The sequence below is a fragment of the Pongo pygmaeus genome, chromosome 1, assembly GCF_028885625.2.
Source record: "Pongo pygmaeus isolate AG05252 chromosome 1, NHGRI_mPonPyg2-v2.0_pri, whole genome shotgun sequence".
NCBI lineage: Eukaryota > Metazoa > Chordata > Mammalia > Primates > Hominidae > Pongo > Pongo pygmaeus.
Genome location: NC_072373.2, coordinates 206,404,620 through 206,418,713, shown reverse-complemented (window position 1 = coordinate 206,418,713; position 14,094 = coordinate 206,404,620). Strand labels below are relative to the sequence as shown.

The following is a 14,094-nucleotide window of genomic DNA, read 5'->3' as shown; positions in this document are numbered from 1 at the left end:
CAGGGCCCTGCGTGAATTGGCCGCTGTCTGTCTGGCGCCCCCTTCTCCCTTATCCTCTTGCTCATCCTACACTAGCCACTCGACCTTCCTGAAGGTCCTTGTGGGCTGGGCTCCTTGCTATACCAGGACCTTGGCACATGCTCTTTCTCCAACCCTGGCTCTTCCTCAATTCTTGGGTCTCAGTCTCAGAGCCTTCTCTGACCACCAAGTCAGAGAAGGCTGACTTGGTACTGCCAACCTCCGTATCTCCCACATATTCTCCCTCAGGCTCCAGCTGTCCCTCAAAGTTGACCACAGTTTGTAATTATTTTGTTTGTTTACCTGTTCTTTTCTGAATTACCCACTGGAATCTAAGCTGTATCACCAGCCTGGCACAGAGGAGCAACAGGATCCACAGAGGGAAGCCTGTCAGGGCTGGAACGAGGTGACTTTGATCATTCCCCAGCTTTCCACCCCAGCCATCCACTGGTGCCCACTGAAGTGCAAATGATGCCTTCAAGCTGGGTAACTTTGGGCAAGTCCCTTCACCTCTCTGAGCCTCAGCTTTCTCTTCTTTATACTGGGAACAAGATAATCCACTTTATGGATTCACTTGTGAGTATTAAATATGATTAATACATAACTCTTAGACCAGCACTTAGTACACGAGAAGTGCTTCATCCTCCTCCTCCTCCTCCTGCTCATTTTCAGGCTCTGATCATGCCGAGGGAAGACTGCCTGGAGTTGGACTGCCCAGTAGAGTAGCCACAGGTTGCATGTGGCTATTGGCCCTGGAAACGTGGCTGGCCCAAATTAAAATGTGCTGGAAGAATAAAACACATACTGGATTTTAAAGACTCACTACAAGGAAAATAATCTTCCTCAAATATAAAATTCATAACTTTTATATTGATCAGTGTTGAAATGATAATATTTTGGATCTGTTGGGTAAACTATATTACTCAAATTAACTTCATCTGTCCCTTTTTCGATGTGGCTACTAGAAAATCTTAAATGAGGCTGGGCACGGTGGCTCACGCCTGTAATCCCAGCACTTTGGGAGGCCGAGGCGGGTGGATCACAAGGTCAGGAGATTGAGACCATCCTGGCTAACATAGTGAAACCCCGTCTCTACTAAAAATACAAAAAGTTAGCCGGGTGTGGTGGCGAGTGCCTGTAGTCCCAGCTACTTGGGAGGCTGAGGCAGGAGAATGGTGTGAACCCGGGAGGTGGAGCTTGCAGTGAGCCGAGATTGCACCACTGCACTCCAGCCTGGGCGACAGAGCAAGACTCCGTCTCAAAAAAAAAAAAAAAGAAAATTTTTAATGATGTCTGTGGCTCCCATTTTACTTCTAGTGGACAGTGCTGGCCCAGCAGGCACTTACATTACTTTGGACACATTATAATTGCTTGAATCCATCATAGAAGGTGGGCAGGATTTTTGTAGTCAGAAAAATAATTATTAATTATCAATATTATGAAGGAAAAAAGGAAATGGTATAATAAATGTATAAAACCAAAATAGTTTGGAAAATGGCACAACATCAATGTCTTACGTACAATTCATATCTTGCGCACTTCAGAGTGCTTTCACATTCGTTGCTTTATGTTAACCCTGTAGGGCAATTAGAATTGATTCCATTGTACAGTGGGGGCTGTGACTTACTTACTTGCCTTGTATTTAAGGGTAAGTAAATACTCTTCATGTACTAACAAAGACAGCCCTACCAATCTCCATGTATTGTGTGGTCCTTGTGTGACTGGTGCTGTCCTGGGCATGCAGTATACATTATCTCATTTAATATTTGCATTAACACGATGAGGTGAACATACATCACCATTTTACAGATCAATAAACTAAGCCCTGGAAAGGTTAAGGGACTTGCCCAAGGCCACACAGTTAGAAAGTGGCAACAGATAAGAGCTAAACCAAACCTTCCTGAATCCATCTCTTAACCATCCATGCCATTCTGCATCAGTGAATACAAAGCGATCATAATTGGCACAGCAGGGCACGACTGTTAAAACACCTATTTTCTGATATGAAAGTTTATTTTCCCTAGAAGAACCTAAAAAGTAAATCACTAGTGGCTGCAGACAAAGTGGTAAATAATACACCCATTGTTACAGATGAGAAAACTATGTCCCAGAAAGGTTACAGGACAAGAGTAATTAGAATACGTGTTTCTCAGGGCAGTGGCCTCCCCACAGCTTGACACTGGCCTCCATGTTGCCCACCCTGATCTCTGGGGTCTGCAAATTCCCTGTAAGAGTCTTGTACAGCCTTAGGCACCCATTGGGTAGTCAACAAATGCTAACTGGCTTGACAACTGCATTAAAATACGATGTCCCCAAGATCCCCTCTTCCTTTTATTTTAGTAAACCATTAATTTGATCTATATTTAGCAAGCATAGGCAGAGTTCTTACATTGTAATAGTTTGGTGCAGGAGTTTCAAATTTGAGAACTTTCATAAAGCTTGGCAACTGGAACATGCTGGAACACGAATTACTAAAGTCTCTCTTGGAAATAAAATCCGATGGGATAGTGTATGCGTTCGCTGCAGGGTATTTAGAAATGATGGTGTCCAATCGGGCGCACTGTAAGGAGACAACCAAAGGAATCAGCATTGTCACATAATATTGTGGATCTGAAGGACAGATGTCAAAAAGATGGTGACCAGCACAAGGTCTAAATGCGTTTTATAAAAGGCGAAACTCTGGCAGGTTACAATGATAAACTGACCTTGGGCTTTGAGGATCTTCCCTTGGAAAACGCAAGTTCAGACCTGTACTCGCTTCTGTAAACTAACTCAAATTATTCATCTTCTGTTTGGGACTTGGCAAAAATGATTTTGCCATAAATGCATTTCCACCCAATCCTGTTCCTGGCCACTTACCCTTGACTCATCAGCTGTTGGGTAATTTATGTGATAGGAAGCTTTAGACAGTCTTCTCAGCCTAGGCTTTTCTTCTGAGTAAAATCTCACATCTTGTTTCTAAGGTTAAATGATCTGAACTGCCTAAGCAACGAGTTTGCTTCAAACAAAGCTCCAGGGGGCTTGTTGTCCATCCGTGCCTCCTACCCTCCACCAAATTACTGTTTTCATCAAATCCTACAGTATTTTCACTGTTTAACAGAACCAATCCCACTCCTTTCAGGAAGCCACGATAAATTATCTTCAGTTAAAAAACAAACAGAATCAATGTTTGTCAAAAGAACAGGGACAAAAGTCACAGAAACTCAGTGATAACATCACTTTCCCCTAAGATAGCACGGCAAGTATTGGAGTCTGATAAAACAAAACATTTCCCACTATTTAATGGTCAAAAGCTTGAGAACATTGCCCTGGATTTTCTCACTTGATAGGAATCAATAACTACACAAACACAGAAAGTGGGTGAGCCAAAAGGAAGGCATTAGGGCCCCCCTACTTCACTCTGTGCTTGGTGGTGAAGGTCCTCAGCATCTGGTTTATGGACCCCCCACTAGCATTTGGGTAGGTGTAGCACCAGAAGCGGGAGTGTTCTTGTCCAGAGCCTAAGTTGTTCAGAGCCTAACCTGGGTTCAAGCCCCAGCTCAACCTCAGCCTCTTCAGTAATGGGAAGTTAACTCCAAAGCTGATCTGTTCCTTGAGTATCCAACTCTGCCAAACTCGAATTCTAATAAGAAGTGGCTACATGCAGTGTGTAAGGATTTGCTGATGCTCCTAGAAGTAAGGTCACCCCAGCTTTGAACGTGCTTCATCTTTTTCATTCTGGCCAAGCGTTAACCAATACCTTTGGTGGGTTTTTGTGTTGAATCCTCACGACAACCCTGAGCAGTGGATCTCATGATTGTCTCTACTTTACACATGAGGAAGCTGAACTTCCTCAGCTAATTCAGGCGGAGGACCAGCATTCCTACCCAAGCAGTCGGCCTCCACTACATGACATGGATCAGAGAGCTCATTCTAAAGAGGAAAGGGTTGAGTGGCATGGCCCTGGGATAACAGCAAGCCCATTAAATCATAGACTCTTTTTTGGTTTAGAACACCTACAACTTACATTTTGAAAATGAAAAAACTTCTTCCCAAAAAAGTCCCAGTAGAGGCAATGTTTTACAAAGTATCATAATAGAATTAGTCTCAGAATGTGGCTACGGTAACACTCACTCACCAACACTACACACCCCTTGGTTTACTTGCCAGGCCTGTGGCCTCCAATCTGGCCAAACGCCGGCATTTATGAACTTCTCTCCAGCACCTACTAACTTTTCTAGAGTCACTCCTGCCAGCATGCAAATACAGACAGGCCATCAAACTCTCCACCCACCTGCCTCATATACTTCTCCTAGTCAGTCCTGTGGAAGATTCTGGAGCAAAGATTTGGAATATACTAATAAAGCTCTTTATATCATTGGGACTTAGAGAGATGTCAGGTCTCTCAAAAGGTTGGGTGTAGTTGTTTCAACAGTCATGAGGAAGTTTCTAAAATTTATAGACCCACAGAGTTTTTTGGTCAGCCTCACCCATAATCACATTCCTACTGGTCATTCTGATCTTTCTCTGATGAGAGCTACTTTTAATTCCCTCCAAGTCTTGGGATGCAGAAGTGAAGGAGGTGCTAAAGGTGAAAGTTACTGAAAGAGGCGGTGGGGTGGGGGGATATGAAATTCTCATCCAGTTCACACAGGAATGAGGTAAAACGCAGAGATCTCCTAATAGATCGCCATCGACCACTTCAGGCACCCATCCCCAGGTACAGGACCTTAAGTGCTTATACCTGAGTGTAACATAACTATAAATACAAATTCCCATATTTGTGAAAGGGAGGAGAGGGGGAAGCTGAACAGCTCAAAGTCTGCCTTCTTTAGGGTTTGGTTCTGAATTTTTTAAAGGCCTGAAAGGCGTGGCTAGGTTCTGTAATACTCAGCTCTTGCCTTGGGCCCCTTCTCCTCCAGATAGTCCGGCTTTTCATTTGGAAAGTTACCGCACGCAAAGCCTTGTAGACAACCAGTCGTGTCCTCTGATTCAATCTCTTTGTTGGCACCAAGATGGAATGGGCAGTGCCATTATTTAGCAAAGAAGTTCTCGGAGAGAAAACCTAGGTGTTGCAGGAAGTATTGTTTGTGACTCAGGTGGTAACAATCATAATATTTAGCATGTTTATAATGCTTTGCTGTTTCAAAGAGTATTTCACTCATTGCAACGTTAATTTGCCCAGTGCCTCCAGGGAGTCTCCACTTTCATGAGGCAACTGGGACACAGAAGGGTGACGTGCTTGAGGTCACGTCAAGAATCCACAGCTGAGGCAGGATCAGGTCTGAAGTCTTGTCTTCTACACCAGGACTTCATGAGATGGCACTTCTTTTGAGTTTCTTTCCTAGCAGAGCTGGTGGCAGAAAAATAGGTAGAGGCATGGCTGTTCTGTGGACCTACTGAGGCCATGTACAAACTCAGCTTCTTCGGTAATGCGGAGTTAACTCCAAAGCTGGTCTGTTCCTTGAGTATCCAATTCTGCCAAATTCGAATTCCAATAAGACGTGGCTACATTTAGTGTGTCTTAAACGGTCCTTTTGTGTGGTTAAAAAAAAAAAATCAATTCCAATGTCAGGCATCATAATACATCTGTGCAAGAAATTATTACAACTTTTAAAGGGACAAGATGGCATATGTTTGTTAATTTAATGTTAGAGTCTGGGCTTGCTTTCTTTTCACTTTTTTTTTTTTTTTTTGGACAGAGTCTGCCTCTGTCACGCAGGCTGGAGTGTGATGGTGAAATCATAGTTCACTGCAGCCTCAACCTCCTGGGTTCAAGTGATCCTCCCACCTCAGCCTCCTGAGTAGCTGGGACTATGGGCACACATCACCACTCCTGGCTAATTTTTAAATTATTTTGTAGAGATGGGGTCTCACTATGTTGCCCAGGCTGGTCTTGAACTCCTGGGCTTAAGTGATCTTCCCGCATTGGCCTTCCGAAATGCTGGCGTTATAGGCATGAGCCACCATGCCTGTCCACTTTTCACTTTTCTTCCGCAGGTAGCCTTACCCTAGTTTGTATCTTTCCCCTTGCTGTATCTATTTTTCTTGACCATTTATCTATTTTGCTGTATCTTTTTTTCTTGACAATGTATAAATATTTTTAAGAACCCTATCTTTGCCCAACTCTGGTCAGGGTCATTGGCAATTCATATAGCTACTTGATTGTTACAGCCCTCAACAAAAATTAAGTCCCATATCTTACGAAGAGAAGGAATGGGGTGGGGCCAGGACATTTCAGGCCCACTGCCGGCTTTCTTTTTAGTCCTATCAGATTTCTCAGTAGTTTGACAACCAATTAGATTAAGCATTGTAAAAATCATATTACACCAAGATGTGTAAGAGTCACAATTTCCTGGCATTCCTAAACATCTCAGGAAAATACTTGCTTAGTGCATTCAGTGATAACAAAATTGGTTTGGAAGGATCAAGTTCTGAAGATTCCTCTGGCTTCTCTTCCCACCCTTGCAATGGGTAGAGATGGGAAAAAGTTACTTAGAGACACAGGGTCCAATTTACCTGCATGAAATTTGAGGAGGCAGTTACTCTCCTAATTAGAACCATGGGCCTTTGGAGAGAAAGGACCAGATGTCCAATATATAATTATGCAATGAATGAAGGAAATTACTGACCAGTTAGTGCTTTACTCAAGAGAAGTGGTTCTCACCATCGAGGGAAACATGCAAGTTCCTTTCTTGGACAATGAGACACTGTTGGACACCGGTGACTGGTGAATGACATTGTAGAACCCAGGTCCTGGGATATCATTCTGAAAGGGAAGAGAAGGTGGTGTCATCGACATACTTCAATTCCATTGTGCATTTCCACAGGCTTTACATCCATTAACACTAAGCCTTACTGTAATCCCACAGCACAGGCGCTACCACCACTTGGCGGGTGACAGCCTGGCTCCACCATTTCCTGACTTGCCCGATCTTCGTCTCAGTTACCAAGTGGTGGGACTGGAATTCCAAGCCAGGCTAGACTCCCAAAGCCCTTGCTCTTTCCACTATGCCCTGCCGCATTCCAAAAGAACACAGTTGTTTTTTCAAGTCATTAGAGAAATGAGCCTAAAGTGGGACACTGAATGCGGCTGATGTGCAAGTCAGTGTGCAGTGATTGGGTAAGCCAGACCCATGGCAAGGGAAGGGTGAGCGATTTCACGTTCACCCCACCCCACCTGACTCAGCTTCCTCCTCAGCCTTTCAGAAGAGAAACCAGGGAGTGTTTCTGTTTATAAAGCAAAATGAAACAAAAACAACCTTCATCCCAAACCAGGCCATTTCTAACTCTCAGACAAAAAGACGCAAGCTCTTGAGGCTCAAGTGCTGAATGATGCAGGCATGTGAGAGAGGAATAAGTGAGAGGTCACTTCCAAGTTCATTTCTGCTGCGGCAGCTCATCAGGCGTTCATTGCATTTCCCATGCTAGTTACCAGGGGGAAGTAAATGTTGACAGAAGCTGGCTGAGTGGTATGAAATGCTAAGGATGCTCCACTGTTGCAAGAGGTTCCTGGGTACCTGCTTGGTGTCAGAAGCTTTTCAAAGTTGGTCTCATTTTCACCATCGGCCAGTGAGGAAGGGATTACTGTCCCCCTTTGATAGATGGAGACACTGAGGCACGTGGAGATGAATTTGCCCAAGGTCGCCCTGCTGTAAGTGGCACTACCTGACTTCAGTGCCAAGCGCATGGTGTGTGCTGTCTTGTTTACTCCTCACAACAAGCCTTTTACAGTGAGGTATGGTCAGGGCTACTTTAAGGAAAGTGAGGCCCAGAGACACAGCTAGTAAGTGGCAAACCCCGGAGCTGAACCGAGACAGCCCGACTCCAGAGCTTGCTATCTCCAATCTCTGCCACTCAGGCCTGTCCTGTCTCCACCGTCCCTACTGCCTTCCTTAGGGTAGAAAGCCCAAGGTACCATCAGTGCCTTCCAGGACTTTCCAGTCTGGCTGGGCGTGTGTAATTATGGTTTCATATAAGGGATAGGGTCAAAGTGCTGTTAACAGGTTCTTCTGTGCTGACTTTTAAATGCAGTGAGTCCTTTCACCCTTGCCCCATGGGAGGTGGCGACAGGGGTGCTGATTCCTGCTTTAGGTGAGAATGATCCCCGGTGGACGGAAGAGGAACTAACTGCCATGGAGAGTGAGGCAGGCAGCAGGAGGCGCTGTGGAGCCAGGTACTCCAGCACCCCAGGCCGAGAGCTCAGGAGAACCCTGGTGTTGTGGATGCAGATGTGAAGGGCTACGGGGAGACAAGGAAGAGATTTTTCTAGGCAACTGTTTTCAGGGCAAGCATCAATTTATTGAGTGCTCATTTTGTGCCATGCACCGTTCTGAGGACTTTACATGTACTATTAGCTCACTTAATCTCCATTTTAAAGAAGTTGGGGCCAAAAGAGATAGGGCCCATATAACTAGTAAATGTCAGAGCCAGAACCGAGGCACTCTGACCACAGAGTCTGCTCTTAACCACGAAACCAAACTAATTCTCAAATGAGATTGTATAGGATTTAAAAAATCCCCACCGGGTTATGAATCAGAAATTTTAGTCTCAGTGCTGCCACATGTTAAGTGGTCTTGAGCAAGTCACCTCTCTGGGCTTCCTTATTTGTGAGTCCAAGGTGTTGGGCCTTGGGGTGCTTTTGAGCTTCCAGAGTCCCTGGATCTAGGAAAGCCGACGCAGGAAGTGTCCCTGTGACTCTTCTAGGTTGAAATAGTAGATAGTGAAGACACACACCTCTAGCTCCCGGTTATCACCACACTCTGAACCTGACCATTAGTTTGCAAGAATTTTCTGAGCACTCATATGTGTCTGAGGAGCTAGGGTTTCCAGACAAAATGCAAGACCTAAATGCCTGCGCCATCCTACCTGCCCAGTTAAATTAGAATTTCAGATACACTGCAGACGATGATTTTAGTATATCCCATGCAATATTTGGGACATACTTGTACTGACAGAGTTGCCATTTATCTGAAATTCTAATTTAACTGGACATCTTGTATTTTCATTTGCTGAAGCTCACAACATTCCTGGGCTTTAATCACACTTTAATTCTGCCACTTTGCAAACTGGCTTGAGTCCAAGGCAAATGGGAAGAAGGCTGTTACCACTTAGCCTGGAGGAATGGAGTGCTGCCTGTTTGTTCTTAGTGAGCAAAAGGAGAGTCCTCCAGGCAGCGGCAGCTGGAGCTGGCCAGCGGCAGCTTGTGAGGACAACGGTTAAAAATTCCAAAATGTTGCTGATGGTGGCTTGAAATTGGCCACGGTAGGAGTATTTATACCACAAACACGGGTAGATGCTACACCTCAGCACTTTTCTTCGAGGAGCGTAAATGGCGGTTGACCAGCACACCACCAGCTTCGTGCAACGCCCAAGTAGGTCTCTGGGAGGGAAATGTCAAGCATTCTCCTGCGACTTCTAGAGGTGGATGGATGGAACCCTCGGAGAGACCTTTCGCCTGTGCAAAAACAGTTCCTGCGACTGACATTCTGTGACTTGGATGAATTTAGGCCTCTCAGAGCAAATCCCAGAGAACGAGAATCCAAGTTGTGACTGATGTGAACTTAGCCACTCCTTGGTTTCTTGGCAAAAACCAAATAAACAAACAAAACAAAAACATGTATGGGGAGGGAGAAGGGAAGAGAACTCGCATTTACTAGCGCTCTATGGAAGCCCTACCTGCTGTCTCCTCCGCTGCCTCTAAGTGTCAGGATTAAAGGGGTCAATACACATACTGTGGGTGGAACAGCGCCGACGCGGCCCGCCATCATCATCATCATCATCATCATCATCACCATCACCATCACCATCACCATCACCATCACCATCACCATGTACGATGTTGCCTGCTACTGCCTTCATGGAGCCAGGACCCTCCCTTGGGAGTCACAAACCTTCAGAGTGGGACTGAGCAGCTTATAAGCAGCCTCTTGAAGTCCCCTGTGTGGGATGGGGCAACAATGCCATTTAGCAGACACTGATTGAAACCTACTGTGCATCAGGACCTGTGCCAAGGATGGAAGATACAGGCACAACCTGTTAGCAGCTCACGAGGTCTAGGAATGGGAGGAAGGAGATGCATCACAACAGTGCTCATGGATGGATGTGTGGTCGTGACTCGATGGGAAATGCACAGACTTGAGTTGGGGTCATTCGATCCATTTTTGAGGAATTTGTGGGGTCTGGAAAGGACAGCAATGAGCACTGCCCAAGGAGCCCCTAGGCAGGTGGTGGAGGTAAGACAGCACACACGTTAACCTCGTGTCAAGGGCATAAGACGGGCTGTGGGAGGTGCCTCCACCTGGGGAAGATGCTGGGGAAACAGGGTCTGAGGACCAGGAGCTGCTACCTGGGTTCATCCTCACTCTGTCCAGCCTCCACTGCACAAGCTACTTCACCCTCTTTTCATCTCGGGATCATTATCTGAAAAGTATGGATAATGATGGTATTTAGCTCACGGGGTTATTATGGGGATTAAAGGAGGTAATAAATGCAAAGGCCTTTGAGGGGTACCTGGCATGTCATGAGTGCCAGCCCAGTGTTTGCAGACCCCTTAGGAAGGGGTACTGGTGACTGATGCAGAGAAGTCAGGCTTCACAGAGCAGGGAGGCAGGGCAGACCCTACTGTGGGTCAGATATGCAGCTGAGGGCACACTTGGGGCAGCTGTCCCCTTGAACATGGTGACTTCTGCCAACGGAACCTCTTTCATTTAAACATCCCTGGTCTAGTATCATATCAAGTTAATAAGTGAACAATATTAACTTTGTATGATTTCACCACAAATTAACCACTGGCTGGCTTCCCATTTGGGAGGGTAGATTTACTATGTAATGGTATTAACATATATTTTTAAATTGTGCCCATCTAGAGCACATGGTACCTATGTCCTACCGGTATTTATTTATTCAAGCCTGGAAGGGATGAGGTTTAGAACCATGAAATACTCATTCCTGGCAAGGGCTTACCTACCTATTACGACATCTTTATTTTTAGGATAAGAAAAAAGAGAAGCAAAGACATTAAGTGGTGTCCTTAGGGGTACACAGTTTGGGAAACAGTGACCACAATCCAGGGTGAAGTGGAGACAGAAACAGGGAGGCGGGGGTAGAAAATGTCCGGCAGGCCGCTGGGCCATGCTCTGTCACATAGATCGGGCGTGTCTCTTCACCTATGCAAAGTTACCAGCACATCTGTAAATAACTCGAAAATGTTCAGGAAAACAGACTTCATTTCTAGCAGCCAAAATTGCCAGTCCAGACACTGAGCTCTGTGAAGGATTCCTTGTACTCTGCAGTAAGATTCTCATGGGGAATGTGAGCTGGGCAAGGAGACCTTGATGGTTCACTGCAAAGTTAGCCTCATAAGGTAAGTGCATATTTCAAAGGGCACTGATTCTCTGTGTCAAACATGTGCTAAGGTGGGCCACAGGACTACTGTGAGGAGGCAGCCATGTTCGATCTGGAGCAAGGGTGTGGGTGACTAATGCTTTAAGAAGGGTGGTGAAGCCCTGGAGTTTTAAAATCTGTTTTTAATTTGTATTGCCTCACTAAATTATCAGGTGATGTTAAACAAGATCTTTAACTTCTCAATGCCCATTTCCCTCAGGAAAAATGAGAACGAACATAGAATAGGAATTTGTTTTTCTGTTTTTATAATTTGAGGAGACTGCAAAAATTATATAATCCAAATTTTATGTTTCAGTTGAGGAAACTGAAGCCCAGAAAAGTCAAGTGACTGGTTTAAAGGCACACAGCCAGTGACAGAGTAGGACACGGAAAGCCTGATTGATGGATCCCCTGCCCTTTCCATAAAATTCCATCCTTATTTCTAAAATGCTTACAAATGCTGAGATGAAAGTTTCCATGTTGTCAAGTAACACGACCACATTTAAAAAGTTGGAACCCAATCTCTGAGCAATTCCCGTCTTTATTCGACGCTGCCTGTAGGTTTGGCTACCTGCCTCCTTGGTTCCTTTAGTCGAAAACGTTCTGAGAAGCAATCATCTTTTAAAACACTAACTTGACAAGTCAGCCCACTTGCTTTCTGAATTTCAGTGTTCAGAACTAGATCACGGGGGATGGGGCCCATCCACGGTAGCTGACATCCTCCCCTGTCTTCAGCTTGGTCTGTGTTGCTAAGGCCTTTTCAGAAACTTGCTGACTTTTACAGGCCAAATTTACAGCTGTGCAGGCCACAGAGGCAGGCGTGGTGCAGTGTGTGGAAAGAGCAAGAGGCTTTGGAGTGAACTAGACCTGGGTTGAGGTCTAATTCTTTCAACATTGATTCAGCAAACATTTACTTTGAGCCTCTTATGTGCCAAACCCTGTGTTGTGTGACCTTGGGTGGGTCATTTAACTTCCCTAAGCCTCGGTTTCCTCTTGTGTTAAATTAAAATAATAAACCCTTCCTTTCAGCATTGTTCTGAGGATTAGAGATAAAAGGCAGTCTAAAAGTACACATAGTAAGGATAAGTAAATGGTGGCTGCTATTGTTTTTATCGGAGGCTGGGCTGCAAATATCCTAGAGAGGGACAATATATTATCATTAAATTGACAAATGGGAAACCAGACAGAAAATGGGAAAGAGCCAAACAGTTAAAACAGAGAAACTAGGGAGAGAAGAAAACTCCTGAGCAAATATGTATTGTCTTTGGAGAAAACCTACAAGTCATTTAAAACTGTGTGTGTGTGTTTGTGTGCGTACACTCTATTCTTTATTATTTGCTTTCTTAGAATCCTAAAATATCAGAAGTGGAAGAAACTTAAAACATTCTCTAGTTTAGTGTTCTCATCTACCAAGGAGGAATCAGGCTGAGGGCACCAGGGCTGGCCAAGGCCCCTCACTCCATGCCTCCGCTCCGTTCAGAACCTAGATCTCCTCATTCCCTCTCTGCCATCTGGGCAAGGTAATAGGATGAAAACCATTTTTAGAGTGCAGCAAAAGATATGTGAAATGAGGACTCCTCCAAAAGAACATTATTCTAAAGGTCTTGCTTAAATGAATGAAGGAATGAAAAACTTTTTAGACTCTAAGGATGCCTGTGAGTTGCTTCTGTCCCCTGCTGGTGAGAGACGAGAAAGTCAGGTCCCAGAAATCCCAAAGATTAAATAAGGACCTGTCAGGAACCACGCAGAACTTTCCAGGTTAGAGAGGAAAAGAGATGCGGCAAGATTTAGGGAAGGGGGGGTGGTGGATAACACAGGAATATGATAACACGTTGTTGTGGTGGTGGTGATTTTGAGATGGAGTCTCATTCTGTTGCCCAGGCTGAAGTCCAGTAGCGCGATCTTGGCTCACTGCAATCTCTGCCTCCTAGGTTCATGCGATTCTCCTGCCTCAGGAGAGGCAGTAGTTGGGTCTACAGGTGTGCGCCACCACTCCCAGCTAATTTTTATATTTTTAGTAGAGATGGGGTTTCACCATGTTGGCCAGGCTGGTCTCGAACTTGTGACCTCAGGTGATCTGTCTACCTTGGCCTCCCAAACTGCTGGGATTACAGGCGTGAGCCACCGCACCCGGCTAATAACACATTGTTTAAGGAAGTTTTGTTTTGTTTTGTTTTTTTGTTTTTAAAGTAGGGCAGGGCTCATTACAAAGGTAATTTTTTTTTTTTTAAATTTCAGACAGGGTCTCGCTCTGTCACCCAGGCTAGGGCACAGTTGTGCTATCTTGGTTTAATGCAGCCTCAACCTCCTCAGGTTCAGGTGATCCTCCTTCCTCAGCCTCTTGAGTAGCTGGGTCTACAGGCACACACCACTACGCCAAGCTAATTTTTGTACTTTTTTTTTTCTTTTTTTTTTTTCTTGTAGAGATTGGGTTTTGCTATGTTGCCTAGGCTGGTCTGAAACTCCTGGCTCAAGCAATTAATTCTCCCACCTCAGCTTCCCAAAGTGCTGGGATTACAGGCATAAGCCACCGTGCCCGGCCCTCCAAAGGTAATTCTAGATGTATTCGACTCTTCTTTTCCTCTTGTGTTATTTGAAGTCATGTGATTTCCTCTCACAAGGATGGGTAAGATTTTTTTTTAACCTTTTACTTAATTGATAACACGGGAATTTTTGCAATTTTTTAGTTTTATAATGATTTTTAAAATATAT

The 14,094-nt window shown here is 44.8% G+C and overlaps 1 protein-coding gene across 8 annotated transcripts in view; it reads right to left on the bottom strand.

The window, feature by feature from the left end:
- STPG1 (sperm tail PG-rich repeat containing 1) overlaps positions 1-14,094 on the bottom strand; it is a 55,844-nt gene that overhangs the window by 19,371 nt on the left and 22,379 nt on the right. For all 8 annotated transcript variants that reach the window (XM_054500359.2, XM_054500350.2, XM_054500332.2 and 5 more), the window contains 2 exons: positions 6,665-6,766; positions 2,408-2,578 (listed from right to left, as the gene is read on the bottom strand). In XM_054500359.2, the coding sequence (XP_054356334.1) occupies positions 2,408-2,578; positions 6,665-6,766 (273 nt within the window). The remainder of the gene's footprint in view (positions 1-2,407; positions 2,579-6,664; positions 6,767-14,094) is intronic.